General features: G+C 40.2%; 1 protein-coding gene across 1 annotated transcript in view; it reads right to left on the bottom strand.

Moving 5' to 3' along the window:
• The window catches only part of VAV3 (vav guanine nucleotide exchange factor 3), a 194,169-nt gene that overhangs the window by 18,443 nt on the left and 153,601 nt on the right, over nucleotides 1-22,125 (bottom strand). The window contains exons 19-23 of the mRNA XM_018562738.1: nucleotides 22,016-22,058; nucleotides 7,481-7,617; nucleotides 7,186-7,251; nucleotides 4,921-4,955; nucleotides 2,955-3,071 (exon numbers count right to left, since the gene is read on the bottom strand). Of these exons, the coding sequence (XP_018418240.1) occupies nucleotides 2,955-3,071; nucleotides 4,921-4,955; nucleotides 7,186-7,251; nucleotides 7,481-7,617; nucleotides 22,016-22,058 (398 nt within the window). The remainder of the gene's footprint in view (nucleotides 1-2,954; nucleotides 3,072-4,920; nucleotides 4,956-7,185; nucleotides 7,252-7,480; nucleotides 7,618-22,015; nucleotides 22,059-22,125) is intronic.

Below are 22,125 nucleotides of genomic sequence, written 5' to 3'. Positions count from 1 at the left end.
GGGCGCGAAAAAACGAGCACATACCGACGATCGTCGGGCTATGGAGCCGCCGATCGTCAATATGTGAAACACCCGGTAACGGTGTTTGCTTTGGTCTGGTCTTTTCTGCCACGCGCGAGCAGAAAAAAAATGCCGTCGGGAGACGGCAACCCACCAATGCTGCAGTGCCGTCCGTCCGTTTTTTTACAACGGGCAGACGGCAAGTGGTTAAAGAGGAATTTTACCCATATCTTTTAAATGACAACAGATACACCTTTAGAAATGATTAGTAATCACAATCTACAAACACATACGTGTAGATAATTGCCGGCTTTCTATTCTTTGCATATCTTATTTTTCTTTCCCTTCCCATTCGTCTTACAGTGGCCATTTTTACAGAGGGCAGATTAATGTATGCCCTTTACTTACTGGAACTCGGGCATGGTCACATGTCCCAGTCACATGTGCCAATCATCTCAGGGGAGGAAAATGCCTTTCCTTACAGATTACAGATGAGATTTCCCAGCAATGCTCTGCTGATGCAATCTTCCCAGGATGAAACGCTTGGGCACATTACATTACAAATGCCCAAGAGAACCAGAGAGTGGAAAAACAGTAACTGTAAGTAAAAGCAAAATATGTTTCTTTAACTAATGAATGTAAGATTATTTAATATCAGCATGCAGAGCTGCATGCTGATTTGATTTTTGTGAAAGGGGGTAAAGGTCCACTTTAAGAAAACACCCAGAGATTAATTATCATCTTATTACAGCAAATTGGGGGGAATTTATCAAAGCTGGAGCAGACGAATTCGGGAACAGATTTGCACTGCAACCAATCAGCTTCTCTGTCTCATTTTAAAATCTTACCTGAGTAAACTGAAGAGAGATGCTGATTGGTTGCCATGGGCAACTGCTCAACATTCTGTCTACTCCAGTTTTGAGAAATTCCCCCCCTGTATATAATAGGTGCTAGGTATTTTTAGTAAACATTTTGTTCTACTTACTGTATTTTTTTCAGTTTGTAAAAGGCAGGCTAACAATCCCAAAGTCAACTTGTTTATTATATTATACCTCCAACTAAAATCTAATTACTAACTATAATTTCCTATATTGAGCCAATTAAAATTTTATGTCCCCATAACCCGAACCTATGGAGTCCAATTTTCTCCAGTCTAAATCATGCTTCCCTTATAGCAATATCCATTATCTGTATCCTTGACAAGGCCAATCATTCTACACAAAGTTGCTTAACATGAAATAAGATTTGGAGTCTCTGAATTTTTTCAGTGGAAATGAAACAGTTGTCTCCTTCCTAGTTTTAATCCAAATATAACCTCACTACTTGTGATTTATTTGCATATTTGCACAAAAACATTTCATGGTTAAACATATTATAACACCATTACAAATAAATGTTTATTCTTCTAGTCTTCTTCTCTCTTCTAGTTCAAACAGCAGTCATTTGCAATTTACAGGATCTGTTAACTAGTGCAGAGGCAGTGCTCGGCTTTCCTTTTTGAAAGCCCTGTATTAACAGAGAAGTAACTGTATTAAATGTTAACTTGTAAGATAGAAATTGTATGTAAATAATACAGAAACTGTAAAAAAAAAAAATCAACATGTATATTCAAAAAAATTATTTCAAAACTGACCATAAAACATGATTGTTTCCCTTCAAAATAGTTATACAATGCAGGGCTCAAAATTTCCACTCGCCCCCTCGCAATTGGTGAGCGAAAATTGCGTGAGGGCGAGTGGAAATTCATCTGGGGAAGGGGTGCCGCAGGCAGGACCAGCGGGGGTGAAAATACCGATCGATCGTTTGGTTCTGTCTTCTGTGGCCGGAGTGAAGGGAAGACAGCCGCACTGATTATTTTGCTCCTCCGCGGCCACTGCAGCTACAGAGCGGCCGAGGAGGAGAAGAATCAGTTCGGCTGTCTTCCCTGCACTCCGGCCACCTGCAGTTTCCTCCGCCCACCTCAGCTTTCATAGGCTGGGAGGAGGACTGCAGCTGCTATTGGCCGCCTGGAAGGTTTTGCTGCGCAGGACCTGAAGGATACATCTCTGTCACCCTCCCCCTGCACCAGTACCACCACCAGTACCAGTACCACCACCAGCACCAGGAGAGGAAGATGGCAGATCAGCTATGTGCATTGTAAGTCCCTGTTCTTTCTGCAATACACCGCTGACCTATGTGCGTTACATTACTGACATCTGCACTGCTGACCTTTGTGTGTTACATTACTGACCTCGGTACTGTGTTTTACATTACTGTACTGTGCGTTACATTACTGACCTCTGTACTGCTGACCTCTGTCCTGTGCATTCCATTAATGACCTCTGTACATTACTGACCTCTGTACTGTGCATTACATTGCTGACCTCTCTACATTACTGTACTGCTGACCTCTGTACTGCTGACCTCTGTACTGTGGGTTACATTACTGACCTCTGCACTGCTGACCTTTGTGTGTTACATTACTGACCTCGGTACTGTGTTTTACATTACTGTACTGTGCGTTACATTACTGACCTCTGTACTGCTGACATTTGTACTGTGCATTCCATTACTGGGCTCGGTACATTACTGACCTCTGTAATGTGCATTCCATTACTGATCTCTCTACATTACTGTACTGCTGACCTCTGTACTGCTGACCTCTGTACTGTGGGTTACATTACTGACCTCTGTACTGCTGATCCCTGTACTTTGCGTCACACCGCTGGCCAGCTGGAGTTAAGGCCGGGGCAGGGGAGGGATTAGGTGGGGCAACTGGTGGCGAGTAACTCTTAAGGCCTGGCTAGTAGCTCAGGGCCTGAAATTTTAAGCCATGACATAGTGTATATTTTTTTTAAATCTAGCCTTTTAAGATAGGCTCCAGTCAGATATAACATTTTATTTTTAAAGTAGAAATTGATCTTTAAAGATAAACAAATGTATACAGTTTGTGGTTCCATATCCACAGGACTTACTTAATACTGATAGCATACTCCCCGTTGTCCTTCGTTCTGTGTCGGATGAGGTAGGTGCAGTTCTCTCTGTTCATTAGTTCACTCTCAGCCTGCACTCTCTCCATAGCACCTGCATACCTGGGGAGGCAAGATTGCAGATGTGACAACAACACCCTCAATTTCATGTAAAGGCATCACAGGGAAAGGAAGAAAAGAAAAAACTTCCCAGTGGAATCATAAACAAACATAAAAGCCTGACAGGAAATTTAATTCTTCCAGACTCTATCCAAAACACAAAACAACTGGGCTAGAGTTGTCTTTAAGTAAATCAGGGTCCATGAACTCTGGCACTGAGATCTATGAGCTAATTTAACATATTCATCCTCTGCTGTAAACTTTACAAGGTTTCTCTCATTTCTAGATTCCCCTCTTATTCTACTTTATTTTATACTTTTTTTTCCAAAACCCTACTCCGGGGGTGCCCACAATTTTTCATCTGGAGATCTACTGTTCAAATGACAAGCTCAATGAGATCTACCAATGAAAAAAACACCTTTATTTAAAAAAACAAGCACAATAAAATTGTTACTGGGACTACTGCCTCTCGCTCTCTCGCACGCGCTCTCCCCTGTATCTTTCTCTCTCGGGGCCGGTTCACACCACAAAGTCTGCGTTCCAGAGCGTTTGGCTTCTGGAACGCACGCCGACCGGCTCCCTGAGTTCAGAGGCGGGAGGGGGTGTGGCGGTGCATTGAAGTCAATGTCACCCCAGCCCCGCCCCCAGTGCGATCACTCTCGGTCCAGTGCAATCTGCAAAAATGCTGCAAGCACTATTTTTGCAGACCGCACTGGACCGGAACGCGGAGCCCTGCGTTTTGGGTGCAGGCGATCGCACTGCGGGTGGGTGGCGCGGCTGCAGTGCCATTTACTTCAATGCACCTCCACGAACCCTCCCACCCCTGTACGCAGTACGGAGCCTGCCAGCTTGCGTTCCAGAGGCCGAACACTCTGGAAAGCAGACTTTGTGGTGTGAACCGGCCCTCTCTCTTGGCTGTCTCTTCTCTCTGTCTCTCCTCATACTCTCTCTCCTCGCTCTCTCCCATCTCTCTGCTGTATCTTATCTCTGCTGTCTCTACTCTCTCTATGCTGTCTCTTCTTTGCTGTCTTTTCTCTCTCTCTGCTGTCTCTTGTCTCTTTCTGCTGTCTCTTGTCTCTCTCTGCTGTCTCTTCTCTCTCTCTGCTGTCTCTCATCTCTCTCTCTGCTCTCTCTCCTGGCTGTCTTTCCTTACCTGCACTGCAGCGGCTTCCCAGGTCTCCTCTCAGGTGCGGTGCTCGTGTGGCCTACGCTGCAGATGGGGAGAGGTGTCCGGCCCCTTCCCGCCTGCAGCGTCTGACACATTTAGCCACACTAGCAACGCGGGAGGGAGTTCAGGTCAGTGAGCCGATCGTGATCTACCAGTGTTTGCTTTGCGATTGACTGGTAGATCACGATCGATGGGCACCTCTGCCCTACTCCATAGACGCCATGGTTTCTATAATGGTTCTATAATATTAGTCTAAATTTGCACTATATGCTAGTGTTTCTGGATGTGCATCTGGCTGATGGGGCATAAAGCAATGATTTGCATGGCTTTGCCCACTGTCCTGAAGTGAGGAATGATCCCCTTATTTTTGGGATATGAGATGAATTGAGAATTATGAATACCTTCTATTTTAAGATGGCTTTACTGTGCTATATAGTTGATTTTATTTCACACAAATACATCACTGGAATCCAATGGAAGTATAAGAAGAGATGAATGATTCAGCTCAATGACATCCACCAAAATATTAAATATCTGTTTTGCGTGTCCAAGGCCACTGACTAGATACAAATGTGAGGTGAACATGGAGACTTGTATATGTTGTCACTTCATTAGATTAGATATCGCCTTAAAGATGGTTGTATACTATCACACATGAACTGAAATAGATTTTAGAATACATACCAGGGCTGTCCTGAGTAATCGACAGGCTTTCGAACCTGCCAGGACAGAAAGAAATCGAAGCTGTGAGAAGCATATAGAGGTTCCTTCCATTATTTAATCATTGCACAGCACATAACACCTCGTCAGTAGCACAACCTATAGATGAACTTCCCATGAAAGCTATCATAAACTCATTACAATTGATATTGTGGAAATGCATCCCATACACGTTTTCTCAAGCGTGAAAATACGGCCACATTTATTAGCAAGTCATCTGCAAACAAGCTAATATGTTTGACACCAGAGATTATAGCTGATTATAGCTTATGAACAACAAGTGCCATTTGAAGCATAACACATTAAGATACACTCAAGCTTACAGTAAATGTGCAGGAATCTATAGAAATGTAAAATATCTCCTGGTAAAAAGGGTTATTTTGGCAACTGCTAGGCAATTATATGTTTATAACAGTGATAGTGACTGCTGCACTAATGTGAAATGCCCAGCAGAAATCAGTAGAATGTATGTGCTTAAATGTTGCAATTTTGAAGGACAATACAAAATTATTACAGATAGCTAATCAATAATGACTAATCACTTGCTAGTGATACCAGCAACCAGTCTCTTCCCAATGTTTTTGGCAACCAGTAGGAGTAGTAGGGGTACGTACAACTGCATGCTCATTTCATGTAGAATTGTACACAGAAAAAAGTTGCATAATTTTCCTTGTTGTGGATGCAGGCACACATCAGCGAATTTCTGAATGGCCACACAGAAATCTCTAGAAGAGTGGCAACTCATTGAACTAAGACTCAAAGCATCCACAAATGAATATGGTTGTGAGGGTGTGTACTTGGCAGTTGGTGGACGGCAACACTTATTATGTATTGTAGCATTACGAGGCAATGCCACCATGTAATTTGGCAACACTGCCACCCAGGACTCTCAGCCAGAGGGGCCAAGAGATTCCAGAAAGAAAAGTCTTTTTTTTTTTTTACAGGGAAAGAGCTGTTTTTTTCGGTCTTTACAGTTTTCTAGAGTCTAGCTGGGATCTGGTTACCTGGAATCTTGGGAGGGATGAAATCTCCAATCCTGGGTCCAGGTGTTGCCAATTACCGACAAAGGCGGATCAGGTGGCTTCAGCCTTTTTAAGGAAGACTGAACCAGAGTTCAGTGGTGGATGGTAGTGTGTGGTAAAACCACATGGAGTAAACCTGGGCGTGCATGTGGTAGAGCCATATGGGAGACAGCCAGGGAGGCTGAGAGAGCGTTGATACTGAGAGCCGGTGATACACAGGAGGTGTGGAGCTACAGGAGTCACGCAGGAGGTGTGAAGTAGCTAAAGCCACACAGGTGTGTGGAAGCCGTTCTAGCTGTGCTGGTGTGGTAAAGGGTACTGAATGCTGCTGTGGGGCTGTTTCTCTGTTGGGAAGTATCTCAAAACCCTGGTGTTGGCACACCTTGTCTATGTGAGACAACCTTTAGTTGATGAGACTATTTATGTTTGCTAAAAGACTTTGTGTATTGTGTTGCTGATGAAAATCTCTTTCTGTTTGTAGGAGAAGAATAAAGACTGTCCTTTTATGTTGAATTGGCTTTGAGAGTGGTCACTAAGAACTCACCATTGTGCAATTATTCCAAGCATATCACAGTATACATTGACAAAAGTTTAATTTCTTATCCAATAATCATTAAGTGCTATAGTGGCCTTAAAGTAAATGTTTACCCAGACTATGGGCATTCAATTATTATGTATTTGTAAATGAACTTTTAAAAAAGCCCTCATTAGCCTCTGTAGCTGTAGGCAGTGTGGAGCAACTCGTCCTCAAAGTTCACAGCAGAAGCACTGAGAAGCACTGAGGTGGTTATCTCTCAGCAGCTCAGCTTTCCCTGCTACCTCTTCCAGCATACCAGTTCGGCCCTGGATTAGCTCTAAAAGTACAAAGAAACAGTGCTTTCATGGGGATAATGCCTTCTGCTGGATATAATTTCCAACAATCAATTGTTACATCAGCTGGGCAATAAAATATAGATGGACTATTGTTGTATAAGGAGCCAGTAAAGACCCTGAACTACTGAATACTTCAGCCATGTTCTGGGTAATGAACAAGTGTCTTAGGATTTTTAGACACGATTCAAAAGCCAAAATACATATTTCCACAACACAAACTGAAATGTACTGCAAAGTTCAGCTGAAGATTTTCCCTTTTCCTGTTCCAAACCTTATGTCAGTGCATGTCCCTTTCTTTAAACCTTTAAAAATATGTACAGCTTGTTAAACTTACACATGGACTTGGTTTAACAGCATCGCTTGGGAAAAAGCCAAGCTCCCCCGTGGCAATGTTCCTTCCCTGCAAGAGAAAAAAGTAAATATGACTATAACCTCTACAACACAAGCATAGATACTTGTATTTTTCAGTCTTTTAACAGGTACACATGCTTCTTATATTTTCTAACATTTGTAAAGGAAAAAAAAACCCACTATGATCCAATAGTATTACGCAAATAATCAAATAATATAGCTAATTAACAAGAACCTATATGTATCAATCTAATTGTCTAGATTCCAGAAATGCCTACCTGCCAGAACAAACTGTGTGCATCAGCCCTTAGCAGCTCTATGGTATCTCCAACCTGTATATTGAGGACTGGACCATCATTTATAGTTGGTGGTGGGTAACCATTGTAATTCTTTATAACTTGCACTTTTGGTAAGCCTGAAAGATATTAAAGGGGAAAAATATGAGAAAAACACTTGTATTTAAAATAGATGCATGTTTTTTGCAACTGCATTGATGCTAAGCAATGTTTACCTGTAACACTTTATCTGTTAAATAAATCATAGAACAACCTCTGTCAATGTAGTTTGCCTTTATCTACCATGCTCCACAAATGCCATCTTTGTTCATGAATCATTCAAGGTCAGCATCAACTTCCATTGCTGCCTCCTTGTTCCCAAACAGTACAAACATTTTTTGCACATAGCACATTCTTTCTGCTGCCTCACTCTAGGACCCGTCAGTGTAAAAGCACGTCACAGACTCAAACAGTTCAGTCCCCATGCTGTCTCTCACCCTGTGACCCACCAGTGTAAAAGTCCACTGCAGTCTCACAGTTGGTGCCCCTTCTGCAGATACATTGAAGTGAACAATGCTAAACTGAGAAGAGTTATCACTGAGGGGAAGGTAATAATTTAGCCATGTTTTTCCCACATTTATTCTTTATATCTACTGGAAGCCAAAAAATACTTATTCTATCACTGAACCTGAAAAAGCAACTCCCACAAATTGGTGAATTCATGAGGATCTAAACTAAGCCGGCCCCTTTTTGTGAAAGTAAAATCAAAATGCTTTAAAAGTATACTCAGTTGGGAGGTTAACAGTCCAGAAAATAGATGTCCCCCATTGGTTTAGGAAATATGAACACAGCTTACGGTATTGTAAAAATTAGTTTATATATTTATTTCATATGTAAATTTCTTATGATACTAAAGATAAATAGTATTGTACATAAAGAGCTGAAAGGGTGATACTTTTATATTCCTAATAACTCAAGTTCTAAAGCAAGCTGATATACACATCTGCCTATCAGTCATGTCCTTTATTATAGAAGTGCCAGGTTTAATTTCTAGGCATTGTAACAGGCAGAACAAGTTTATATTAGCAAGATAATGATTTGCTGACAAAGTCTCTAATTGGCACTGGCAGAAAACACAGCTGCTGTAAATGAATTTATGTTAAGATTAGGCGACATTCAACACATTACATTAGAACCCCGACTGATGCTCATTCATATGTCCCAATTATCTATGCAAATGTTGGTGAGGTGTTTCCCGTGTGGTCATATTTAACATATGGAAATTACACAAGCTGACTGCACTCAGGAAAAAAAAAACTAACAGAAGATGACACACTAATATATTATCAGAAGGACATTGTAGGAAGCATTCGCTTGGCTTCTATGATGATTCCAATTACTTAGTAAACACATCAATAACACATAAGTGATAATTATGAATGGATCCATAAGTCCCCTGCTGCAGCACATTACAGTGAGTAGGTGAATGTCCCTAAAATCTGAACAAATAAATACAAATGGAAAACATTTGAAAAGAATATGCAGCTTTAATATGTTGTTTTTATGTATTAAGTTCAGTACCAAAATGTTGTTTTAAAAATCAGTTAAATATACCATTTTAAAATTACTATTTGCAGCTGGAAGCTGGAAATCTCTATGCAAGTTCTATATCTTCTAAAGATTCTTTTTTACATTTGTTGTGCAAAAAATGGATGAATGGCTCCCCCCTCCCTGCACTACAAGAGTTAGTTCATTCATTTTACAGGAGGGATGAAGCTGTATTGCTTACTTAACTACCGATCTGGCGCATTCTACTTCTCCTTGACGCTCTGGGCTGTGGGCAGTCCCTCAGCTTCATCACATAGAATGCATGACAATTAATCCTGCACTATATGTGGAGAAGGCAACCATGCGACTGTGGCTGAGAGTGCCTTAGAGAGGAGGCTTTTGGGGGACCGGTAACACAGATGGAGGGAGCCTGTTAGAGTGAGGAATAAAAGTAGGTATCACTCCTTATTTGTCGATCCTAGATTTAACGAGCATTTAATCCTTGCAGTGTGTATGTAGGGGGTGGGGGCACTGCAAGGATAGTTTTTTTCCAGCCAAGAGTTCAGCTTTAAAAGAGGTATACATCTCTTTCTCTACTAACAAAAGCAGGAAATATGTTTAGTAGAAGTTTAAAGTGAACCTTTATTTTGCCCATGCAGGGTGAAGAAGTAGATTCATTTTAATGCCCCCCTTTCCAGTTGCACATACATATGTCTGGCAGAGCAGGAAAGGGGGGGGGAGACGCGCTTCTCCTCCTTCACCATACCAGGCCGCATGCCCTCCACATGGGGAGGGTGCTTTGCCAAGGGAGGGGCTCCCGAATGCTATTCGGAAGCAGAGCTATCATAATGATTCATTATGTTAGCTCTGCATTTGGGAGCTCCTGAATGCTATTCGGTTGTCCCCAATAGCATTCCGGATAATTGACAGCTCTACTCCCGAATGTCAACAATTTTGACATTGTTGACATTCGGTCAGAGTTGTCATTTAGTGGCGAGAGTTCGTCGCGATTGGTCATGTTGCCGAGTGTCAGGTTTTTTTTTTTCTTTCGGCGAGTCACCAGCCTCTGTCCATTGTGATTGACGGGGATCTCCATAGATGGATGACATGACTGAACTTTGGATTACAGCGATGGACACTTTTTTTTTTTAAATAAAGGACTTTGTATATGGTGTAATGGTGTGTTTATTTACAATTTGACAATTTGGTAAATGAGCAGGGGTAACAACTACCCCTCACTCATAAAAGGGGGGAGGGGGATCTGGGTGCCCTTTTTTTATGAGATGCCCAGATTCAGATGATTGAGACCGATGTCATGTGGTGGTCATGTAGAGGTCATGTGGCCTGGCATGCTGCAGGAGGGGGGCGCACACTCACCCCCTCCTTCATGCTCTGCCAGGCTGCTGCGAGGGTCAGGGCTCTGGTAAGGAATTTTAGGGGGTCCCCATGCTTTTTTTATTGTTTCTGTGGACTGTCAAAAGTTAAAAAGAAACTTCACTTTATTTATTTCTAATGTCACTTTGCTGCAACGAAAATGTATTCATAAATATTTAACTCATCCGTTATTAACGAAAATTTCAGATTCGTCTGAATCCAAATCCCAAAACGAATTGACTTTCAGAATCACGAAAAACGAAATAACGAAAAAGCCGAAACTAACTGAACCAAATTTTTTGCCGGCGCACTTGTCCAATTTCTTGCACTCCTCTCACACTCCGTTTAGCCACTGGGAGCAAAAAAAAAACAGACAAGTGTAAGTGCTGAGTCACCCCAGTTAGAGCTTAAACAGAGGACCCTGCCTCCACTGGGCTAATCACCAAACACAAGCACTACCACATTGTGTAAGACACATGCTCCTCCTTACCTGGAAGTACAAAGTACATTCTTGGTGCCAAGCGGCTAAAAAGAACAGTGGGGGAATGAAATAAAGGTGATTATATGTTTATAGGGAAGGGGGCATTAATTAAGACAACCCAAAGCCCTTGCAGATTCCTTCTTTACTTTCATATATACTCCCCTTTTTTCACTCTTTCTCTTCTCCTTTTTCTCTTCCATTCCTTTTTTTCCTAATATTGCATGTTGTCTATCTAACTGTTGTATAAGATTGTGGCTACATTTTGCTGTACATTTTTTTGCACTCTTTCTCTCCCTAACCAATATATCTTTACAACAACATAAAACATTACAGTTTCCATTAAAGGAAGGAAGAAATTATCAGCAATGTTTTTGGTAAAATACTATATAGTGGAAAATGTCCAATTCTGTCAACCAAAAGAGCTTGCAGAGTTATTTTCACCTTTGAAGTTGCCCATAGCAAGTTTATAAACAAGCAAATCAGTTGGAAATAATATCTTCCATGAAAAAAAATGAAAAATCTCAATTTCAACCTCTAGAAACAGGCCCCTACATGTTAACAGATTGATAGGGTATAGCTCTAGACACTCTGTCAGTTGTGATCACTGTCTGATCCCAGCGATGTAGACTGGTGAATTTTGTTGACAAGTCTACAATGGAACGGTAATCAAGATCAGTCAATAAATGAGACAAATAGTGATATATTTCCATCTAGTTAATGAGTTAAACCAGGAAGAGCTAAAATAAGCATTGGATATTTTTTGTTTAATATTACAAGTTTCAATAAATCTTCAAATGCTTTATCGCTGTCCTGGTTTGTTTCTCTCATTGTGCATTATTTATTTACATGGTTCATTTCATTTTCACAGCTTTTATTAGCTTTCGGGATAAAGAAACCAAAATAAAAAGTATTCAGTAACAGAATTACATCATTTGTAAAAGACCACTTACAAATGTGATTGCAAACAGTTAAATGATTCAGGTTTACAAGGATGACAATCATTGCAAGTTAAAGAAAAACTCCAGGCAAATAAATTCTTAACCCTTGTAGTGGGGTTACCCGCGCACTGCGAGGGAGAAGTGCTCATTTTGCCTAGAGAGCTAAAATAAGAGAAAAATCCAGGCTGGCTGCTAGACCAGTCCCTTCAGTCTGTCTTCTCCTCTGCTCCAACAATGGAATATCCCTCAGCGTCCTTACATCCTATACATTGTATAGGACGTGAGGACTCATAGGACCTTAGAACACCAGAGAGTAGGGGGAAAGAGGCTCCGGGGAATGTTCTAGAAGCCACCTGGGACCGTGGTTCGCTTGTGTATAACTCTGTTTTTTTAGCTCTCTAGACAAAATGAGCACTTAACGGTTGCAGTGCGGGGGTAGCCCCAATGCAAGGGTTAAGATTGTATTTGCCTGGAGTTCTTCTTTAAATTATTAGCAAGTGGTATGCAAAATATGGAAGTTAATAGTGAAAGGGACATACAATAAAATGACAACCTAATACTGACAATATGGGAGGCCGGGGAGCAGCCCATCCAGATCCCACATACAGCTCCATGATTTATGTTTTTTCTTCATCAAGTGAAATACTTGTTAATTTCTCACTCACCCAAATCCAGTTTAATTTTCTAATTATTAAATAAAAATTAACTGCTGACCTTTTTCCCAGGATTTAGCAATTACAATCATGGCAAGCAAGAAGGTAAATACAATTATTCTAAAGATGGGCTTAGAAACATCACACATGGCTTTGCATAGAAATGAGCAAATCAATTCACCAAAGCTAATAAACAACAAAGAACAGGCTAAATTATCTGAGGCCAAGCTTCACAAAATTAGGACTGCGTAGTATTTTGTATCAAACCCTCAGTATGTATTTTATGGTGGGATGTGGCTGCCAGGCTCCCTTTTCCTTGCAACCTTTCCAGTAACTTCTGCCCCCTTCCTACTTTGTCCCTCAACCAACTAAGGATGGTACTATCAGAAAACAAAATCTCCATTACCGCAACCACAACCAGCTACCATAGCGGCACATGCATGTCATGTGCTGATCACTATGCTAGGCAGAACTCAGTGCTGAACACACCAATCCCAGTTAGACAAAGTGCTTACTCCTCAAGCCTCTAATCATCCATCACTGTAGAGCAAGTTTCAGAATATATTACCTGCATTTCATTTGTGTCTTTAGAACTACAAATACCACCACACCACTTGCAGTTCACTACCTAGAACGGCACAGCGTTTACAGCCCCAAGCCCCATTGTGTAAAAGGCTAAAATGTATACATAGTTCGGCACTGCAACTTGGGACAATGGTTGATTCCCGAATCAGCTAAAATTTAGAACTGTGGGTGACTGTCAGCACCTCCCACTTGTAAAAAATGTTGTTTTTCAATCGACTTTTGTCGAAGAAGCAACGTGAAAAAATATTGGCTGAACAGGCGCCTGCATCCAATCAGATGATTAGCGTGGATGGGGGAAGCTGTTAAGCAGGGATAAAAGCATCTTGTTCAGCCCAGCAAAAAATCTAACAATGTGTGGCTACCTTAGAAGTGTCCCATCTATGCTAAACAGTGTAGGTAGAAGAATTCCCGCTGTCAGCTATTATATATAGGGGCCACTGCTCCCACAGCTGCTGAATACCGAACAGTACAGATGTTAAGCCTGATGAAGGGACCCTGCCAGATCCCGAAAGTGCTTGTTTTCAATTGACAATTGTTCAAAAAAAAATTAATGTTTGGTGATCCTGAAAGGATTTTCGGTGTGCTGGTGACATGCTTCTCAACTAAACTTAAGTGAATACAGGCCCCATCCGCAGTCATTTCAAGCACCCTTCCCTATCATTGGGATTTCTCTCTACAAGAGGCTGCAGTCACTATTCTACCGATAATTCTCCACCCAGATATTTTAACAAGAAGATTGAAAAAAATCAATTTTTGTCGGTGTGGGGGTGCTGACAGGACCACCCACAGCTTGAATTTCATCAAATTCCTGTTTGAGCTGGGGGGCAGCTTCTTTAGTAACATTGTAAATGTGACATTGTAACATATCAAAATTAGGGTTAATAAAGAAAACTTGACAGCAGTCTCTATACACTTTGTACTTCTAATTAATTGACAGCCAGGAAAAAACAAGACAATGTACACATATTACCATATGGGTTCATTTTGAATATATCAGGTGAATAATAGAATACACACTCCTTTCTACACACTATTGTTATTGACGGAAATGTTCATTCTCCTCAACTCGAAACCACTGCTGTGTTCTTTGTCTTCTGGCAGAATATGCTCAATAGTAAGCAAGTTATTCCACATTCCTGTTTTCATTTTAGGGAAACGTCTGCACTTCATGCAAACAACATGCACTCAAGAGAGACCTTTCTATCACAGAAACACATTCTCCCAGCTTCCATTATTCATAAACTGCTTTCATCTACATCTTTGGTCTTATTAAATGTTTTAGACCAAATTTATTTAAAGCAGACCTTCACCCTGAAAAAAAACCTTTGCTCCCATTAACCACCCCCCGCACACAACATGAAAATCGCCCACATTTCTTTTGCCTTTTTTTTAAATAATATTTATGTTCTGGCCCCTTCCCCATCTACCAGTCTTGCCTAGATGAGAATGTGCTTTGTTTTTGGTGCCTCCTGAAATATGCACGCCATATATCCCAGGAGCCATCAGCTTCCCATACAACAGACGGGGCAGCAGTGTAGATCTGACAGACAGTGCGTCATCCGGGTCAACTGCCGATACCCGGAAGACACAGCTGGCTCCCAACAACATGAGGGAAGAATATGGTGGCACAAGACCCAGCATGTATCAGTGGAATGCAGATCACAGCAGGATTCCCGGGGTGGGTGATTATATGAATTGAGGACAGCCCAGGTAAGAGTGGATTTAAAAAAAAAATCTAAATCTAAAACCTGAAGCTTTCTTAAAATAATACCTGGTAGTACTGCCATGAATGTCCTTTTTAGGCACTTCCTGTTATAAGCTGACAACACTCTGTCCCTGTCTTCCAAATGTGCTCATGTGATGTCACTCTGCAACATGGGCTTTTAATTAAGACTACAAATCATTACTGGAGTGCATGCATAAAGATAGGAAGTGGCTGCAAAGACGCTGTAGGAGTTTAGCAGCGCTGAGATGCAACAAGAGTGAAAGGTAAAAGCAAATATATTTTTTTAAAGGAAATGATGATTGTTTAGGATTTATGGTGCCTTAGCAAACTAAATGTCATTTAGTTAGGGTTAACATCTATTTAAAAGTGAGCCCCATGATTTATAATCATCCGTTAATACCATTCTTAACCAACCCTGGTGTGAAATGAAGCACTACTGCTAAAGTAGAGCAGAGAGTTATAGTAGTCACTCCCTCTGACCAATCATGCTTCATGGTGAAAGGCTGATATATAGTATGTCCAGGTCTGGGTTACCTACATACAGTGACCACACAGTACAGCACTACTAAAAATCCATGACAGACTACCGGCAGTGCAAAGTCCTTTTACATGTAATAAATATGTACATGTAAGTCCTCTTACATGTAAAGTTGGTCACAATTAGGGACATATACACTGTATATTAGAATCTAATTCTACAATCTCTGTACAATCTCCTATAGATTTACCAAAGCCATGCTAATGTGATATATACTGTATATGGAATATATAATGTAATATAATATAATACAGTTGATGTAGTATTGTTGTAACAAAGGACATCCTACACTGCTCCAAACAGCACAAATCAGATTATGGAAAACTAGTTTGTATTTTTTTAAATGCTGAGATTAATTTTTCTTACAAAATCACATTCAATATTTATATCAAAGAAGCAATAACAAAATTAAAAATCCATCATCATTCTTCTCTCTGCATTACTGGATCAAATGCTGCAGCATGAATTTGCTTTAAACCGTTAAATGTCTGCAATGTACACAGTGTGAGCCGGAGAACAAAAATGGTTCTATTGATTGAAATAGTTGAAAATTTCCCATCACATAAAAGAGGTGAGGGGAACTTTAAGCAGTTGTAACAGCGCAGTCGTAATTACAAATTCCATCATTAATGCTGAAATATTGGATATTTCTAAGATGCAGAATGTTCTTTCCTTAACAGTAATTTATGAGGGAATATTTGTGATTGGAAGGAATACAAACCCCAGCCCAATTAATAATTAACATCTAAATGATCTTTCTGTCGAAAAAAAAAAAAGGTCAGAGTGTACTCTGCTGTCTTACGGGCATACTTCGTAAAAACCTCATGAATACGCACTTGCCTTTCTCATATAAATGATATATTAACTTTAGTAATGCCATCTATTTTTCTGTTAAGTTAAGTATAGCCAATACAGGTAGATATCTTCAAGACTATCTGGGTTTATGATAAAGGCACACTCTAGTTAAAACCAAAAATTAAAATGACCCTTTGCTATATCCATGGAGGGCAAAGCATCAGGTTCACTTTAATGCCACCTCCCCAACAAGACATTTAACTTTCCTACACCGCTGATCTGTTTAGCCGCCAGGAACCAGGGAAGGAGGACCAAGGAAAGAGGGTAGAAATGCATCCAGTTTTATAACAATCTATAGAGTTGGCTAGTTCCTGTGAAATTTTATTGTGCATTTTCATAGCTTGTCATTTGCAACTACCTTAAACATACTAAGTTCACTATATGGACCATTTATGTATTTATACAAGATGATCATATTCCTCCTTAATTGCTTTTTCTTAAGGGGCAATAAATGCAGTTCAGTTAGGGTTTGTTCACACTATGTTCATTGAGCATCATTTTTCTGCACACCACCGCACAAGTATGGTGTGAACAACGCACATAGAAAACAAATCGAGCAGTGGTGTGGAGAAAAAACATTTCTGTTATGTTTCTTGATGACAATATTTCCTCCCAGTCTTGTACAGCCCTCAGCATTGGAAAATTGGCTTTTTTAAGATTGACTCTCTTAAGAGTAAAGGTTTTTGTCATTCCAGTCTGTGTTTATTGTCTACAATTTAAATGAAACTAAAAAATGTTGTGGTTGGTGCCACCCAGCTTTTTCTTTATATGAACATTTGTAATAAGCTTTGCTTACTCACTGACTGATTTCCTTTGTTGTCTGTAATTGCTCTTTAGGAGCAAAAAAGATCATTTAAAAAGTTGATTTTGACAACTTGAGTTAATATAGCAGATCTTAGAATCTGAGACATACTTTACCACAAAATAATTACAAAGACTGTTCTAGTACTCCAATAAGCCTCTTCTTATTGTCAGGGGCTGGCAAACACAACTGAGAAGTCTGCTCTGGAGGTACGATTGTTGAAACATGGAATGACTATTTCCTCACTGTGCTTTTTGCACCCAGCCAGTACATCAAGTTGTGTTCTGGCTATATCTGTGCAGTGAAGACACCCGATCACAGAAGAAATGCGTTTTATGTTTTGCAAAAGGGTAACGAGCAACATCTGAGATTAAGTAAGCCACCAGGCAACATTAATAATAAAGATTACTCCCTTATCAATTGTTAGTAGACTAGGAGTTGCACAACAACAATCTATGGACATAGTGTTTTAGCTATTAGTATACTGTATATACAGTTGTGTGAAAAAGTGTCCTGCTGCAGAACCCGAGTTCGCTTCAGCTTGAGGTCACGAACAGATGGCCGCACATTATCCTTCAGGATTTTTTGGTAGACAGCAGAATTCATGGTTCCATTTATCACAGCAAGTCTTCCAGGTCCTGAAGCAGGAAAACAGCCCCAGACCATCACACTACCACCACCATATTTTACTGTTGGTATGATGTTCTTTTTCTGAAATGCGGTGTTACTGTTACGCCAGACGTAAGTGGACACACACCTTCCAAAAAGTTCAACTTTTGTCTCGTCAGTCCACAGAGTATTTTCCCAAAAGTCTTGGGGATCATCAAGATTTTTCTGGCATAACGGAGACAAGCTTTTATGTTCTTTTTGCTCAGCAGCGGTTTTCGTCTTGGAACTCCATTTTTGCAGAGTCTCTTTCTTATGGTGGAGTCATGAACACTGAACTGAGTCAAATGAGGCCTGCAGATCTCAAAGCTTCAGAAATGGCCTTTTCCAGACTGATAGATCTCAATTAATTTCCTTCTCATTTGTTCCTGGATTTCTTTGGACCTCGGCATGATGTGTAGCTTTTGAGGATCTTTTGGTCTACTTCACTTTGTCAGTCAAGTCTTATTTAAGTGATTTCTTGATTGCGAACAGGTGTGGCAGTAATCAGGCCTGGGTGTGGCTAGAGAAATTGAACTCAGGTGTGATAAACCAGAGTTAAGTTATGTTTTAACAGGGGGGCAAACACTTTTTCACGCAGGGCCTTTTGTGTTTGGATTTTGTTTTCCCTTAATAATGAAAACCTTCCTTTAAAAACTGCATGTTGTGTTTACTTGTGTTATCTTTGACTAATATTTCAATTTGTTTGATGATCTGAAACATTAAAGTGTGACAACGTGCAAAACAATGAAAAATCAGGAAGGGGGCCAACACTTTTTCACACAACTGTACATACAGTCACCTGGAACTGGTTTCATTAGTCAGTTGCTAAAAGTGTATAGACGTATTTGCCTGCTCAGGCACAGTTTTCATAAAAGAACCTAAGCATCAACAAATCAACAAAGTTAACAAATGCATAGCCTGAGAACCCTTAGATATCTATTAACAAATGTAGGAATCATTTCTGTATAGAAATATTAGTATGCGGCTTGTTTCAAATCCATGCACGTGCACAGCACTGTGGGTGTCAAAAGATGTTTTTGGTTTTCAGACCACAGCATCTGTACCCTAAGCTTCACAAAGGATTTTGTGAAAACTGAAGTAATTTTAAAGTTCTTGATGTTTTTATGATTGATACCCAAAAACCTTTGAAAGTAATATTCCACGACATGTGGCAGGACAGTTTTCTTCGCCTTTTAAACTGAGAATATTAAAAAAATTCCAGAAGCAAGAGGCTACGTGTCAGGAACATTGTGCCAATCTGTATAGCTGGAATTGAACTTAAAGAAGAACTCCAGGGATTTTTTAAATTAACCCTCGTAGTGGGGCTACCCAATCCCATTAGTCAGCTCTTTGTGTGCTGTGCAATATAGTAAAGCGTAATTGGCTTGCAGCAATGCCCCTTCCTCTCTCAGTCTGAATCATGCTGGACAAGAGACTAAAATAAAGATAGACTGAGGAATTATATAAAAAACATGGAAGGATTTTTGTAATAAATACATATCTGAGTTTATTTTGAATATTTTATAACTGTCTTTGCTTTAAATATCTCAAACTGTTTTTAATTTGAACAAACTGTTCAGCCAATGTACTGTTTTCTGCATCTGCCATGAATTAATGTTTGCAAGTTAACCTAGCTGGTCGCAGTAACTCTCCCAATGGATTCCCATACTTTCCAGTCATGTGCAGTGCTTTCTCTGTGGATTAACAGCATGTGTACATGGCCTCCTACTACGAGACAGAGTCCCATGTGTACTAAGTTCTATTCATCTGCTGGCAGCATACAAGGTCTTTCAACGTCAGCAAAAAATGGAAAGCAAACAAATCTACTCATCTATACTCGTATGTGTGTTAACCATAGAGTTCAATGAGCCCTACATATTTTGTGATCTGCATTCATTTTACTATGTGGCGGGGGAAACCTAAAGTAACCAGAAAGCCAGTACCCATGGACACAAGTTGTTCACGAAATATAGGGTTAATAGAGAAGTGGATACTGTATAATGTTATTATCTTCATTGTGAACCACGATCACATAGAATTTTTTTGTTCAAATAATACTGGGTTAACAAAAAAAAATGTTTTTTGAGACAGGGTCAAAACAAAAGAAAGATTAAAAATGAAATGCAATCCACTGAACTAACAGAAAATTGTCGGTGCATATTCTTGCAAAATGGGTGATTACTTGTTTGTTAATATGGTTAGTCGTTCTCCTTCAGACTAAAAGCAATAGCACTCCCTACACTACATTTTATTTAAATGTTGGAGGACACTGGGCCTAATAAACAACTGTTGATCTGACTTTTTGGTGCAGATGTGATGCACACTGTGCCAAATCATTCACATGGTGTGCCAATGTTACAGATGATTTCCAACATGTGCACCTCAAGCTGGAAAATTCCAAATTGCTTTTAGTGGCAGGAATGTAGCAGTTTCTGTGACCTATGAACTATTATCTGTGCTACAATGTGGAAGAGATAATAGTCACCCGGTCTGACCAGGTGCAGATCAGCACACCAGGCTCTCCTCCTCCCGGTTTTTCTCCCATGGAGTAATCTGAATAGGGCTTCACTTTCTTCTGAATCCTGAAGCTTTAAAGGTTTCAAATGAAGTCCATCCACTTTAGAAGGGATTATAGTTCAGTTTTTTTGTTGTTTTAGATCAACCCATCAGTTTTAATATTATTGGAAATATTATTCTGTACAGCATGATGCCATAGTAAACAGATACAGCTGGAAAGTAAATGTACACTGGTAGGACATGGTAGGACAAAGTAATTCCTGCTACATGGAGAATAATAGGCTAGACTGCCCAGATTTGATCCAGGAAAACTGGCTATTAATCCCAACATGACTGAGGCCTTTTTTTTTTTTTTCTTTTTTTGTTATATTCCACATTTTAGACCTGAAAATTACTTAAAACCCCAAAACATTATATATTTTTTGAAAGCCAAGACCCTGTAGAAAAAAATGCTGGCAGTTGCGATTTCTTATGTTGCACGATATTATCAAACCCCACATTTTAGAGAAAATGCACTTAAATGCCCCAAAACACAATAAAATACCAATTTTTAAAAATAAAATATAAACAAAGAGGCTACAACGAGTAAATAGAAACCAAACATGCCCAAGTTCAAAAGTGTGTGTGTCCGTGAAACGGCAACAAACTTCAGTACCCCAAAAAGTCCATAGACGACGCTTTAAAATCCCCCGCAGGTCATCAGTTTAGAGATACTGGGGGGGAGCGTTCACCAGCCCGTAGAAGCGATCTGGCAGCAGCTTCTACTGTAAAGCCAACAGTTGGCTTTACAAGTCTAAACAGCTTCCCGCTGGCAAAAGCTGCCGGGAGTCTGTTTAAACAGCCCCGATGTATAGTCAAAACTTTTTTTTTTTAGCTTTCAACAGGTAAGGAAAGGGTTAAACCTGTCGGTTTATTGTTACTTTTTTTTCTGTCTCTGTACTATTAGGGTACTTCCCTTCGATTCCTTACCTAGAGACGCAATAGGTAGTTGAAGGAAATCTCCAAAAGGTAGGCAATTTCCCCTCTTAGACAGTTGTCCCTGTTCCCATTGAATGATCTCTTACCTTTTGTTCTGGTGACAATTCTAAAATTTTGGATTTCCCCTCTTTTTCTTTCTTGGTGACAATGGCCACCAGTACAAATAGAGGGGTACATTTGCCCAATGGGGACTCAGACAGCAATAAAAACTTCTCAGAGGTCTAACCCTTCCCCACTCTATCCAAAGTAGGGATGCACCGATCCCGTTTTTCCGGTATCGAGTATGAGTACCAATATTTTTGTTTTGGTACTCGCCGATACCGAGTAGCAGTGCCTCGTGCCCCGATTATCAGGAACTCAGACGGCAGATCATGACCCATCACAGGCTTTCTGATAGCCTGTGAAGCCGGTGTTCTAGTAGAAAAACCGCCTGGCTTCCTGATTGGCTAGGAAGCCAGGCTGCCTAGCAACAAGTGAAGCCAGCTTCCTAGCCAACCAGGAAGTCGGGAGGCGGGTCATAACTCACCTCCCGGCTTCCTGATTGGAAAGGAAGCCGGCTTCATGCTGCCTCAGCACTGCTGATCAGAGGGAAATCTCTGTCTGACCAGAAGTTCCAGTATCGGAGGTAAGTATCGGAGCATTTGTACGAGTAATCGCCCAAATATTTGGTATCGGTGCATCCCAAATCCAAAGTTTAAAAAAAAAAAAGGGTTTTCCCTAGAGATGCACTGAATTACATTGTTACCAATTATTATTTTTAATATCAGATCACAGTTTGTATAGACACACTTTTACAAAACAATGTTCTTAAACTAAACTGAAAAATAAACACTGGTTTGGCTAATTAATGGAAAGACAACCTTTTGGGTAATACAGACCCATTTCTAGAACCAACCTGAATCTATGTATTTGAATTTCTTCCCAGGCACATTTTCTTTCTACAAAAAAATGTAAAGGTAGAAAGTCAGTTCATTTTAAGCTATTCATTTCCACTGATACCAAGAA

This window comes from Nanorana parkeri, unplaced genomic scaffold (genome assembly GCF_000935625.1).
Source record: "Nanorana parkeri isolate BGI_ZX_2015 unplaced genomic scaffold, ASM93562v1 scaffold595, whole genome shotgun sequence".
Taxonomy (NCBI): Eukaryota; Metazoa; Chordata; class Amphibia; order Anura; family Dicroglossidae; genus Nanorana; species Nanorana parkeri.
This window is presented reverse-complemented; position numbering and strand designations above follow the sequence as displayed.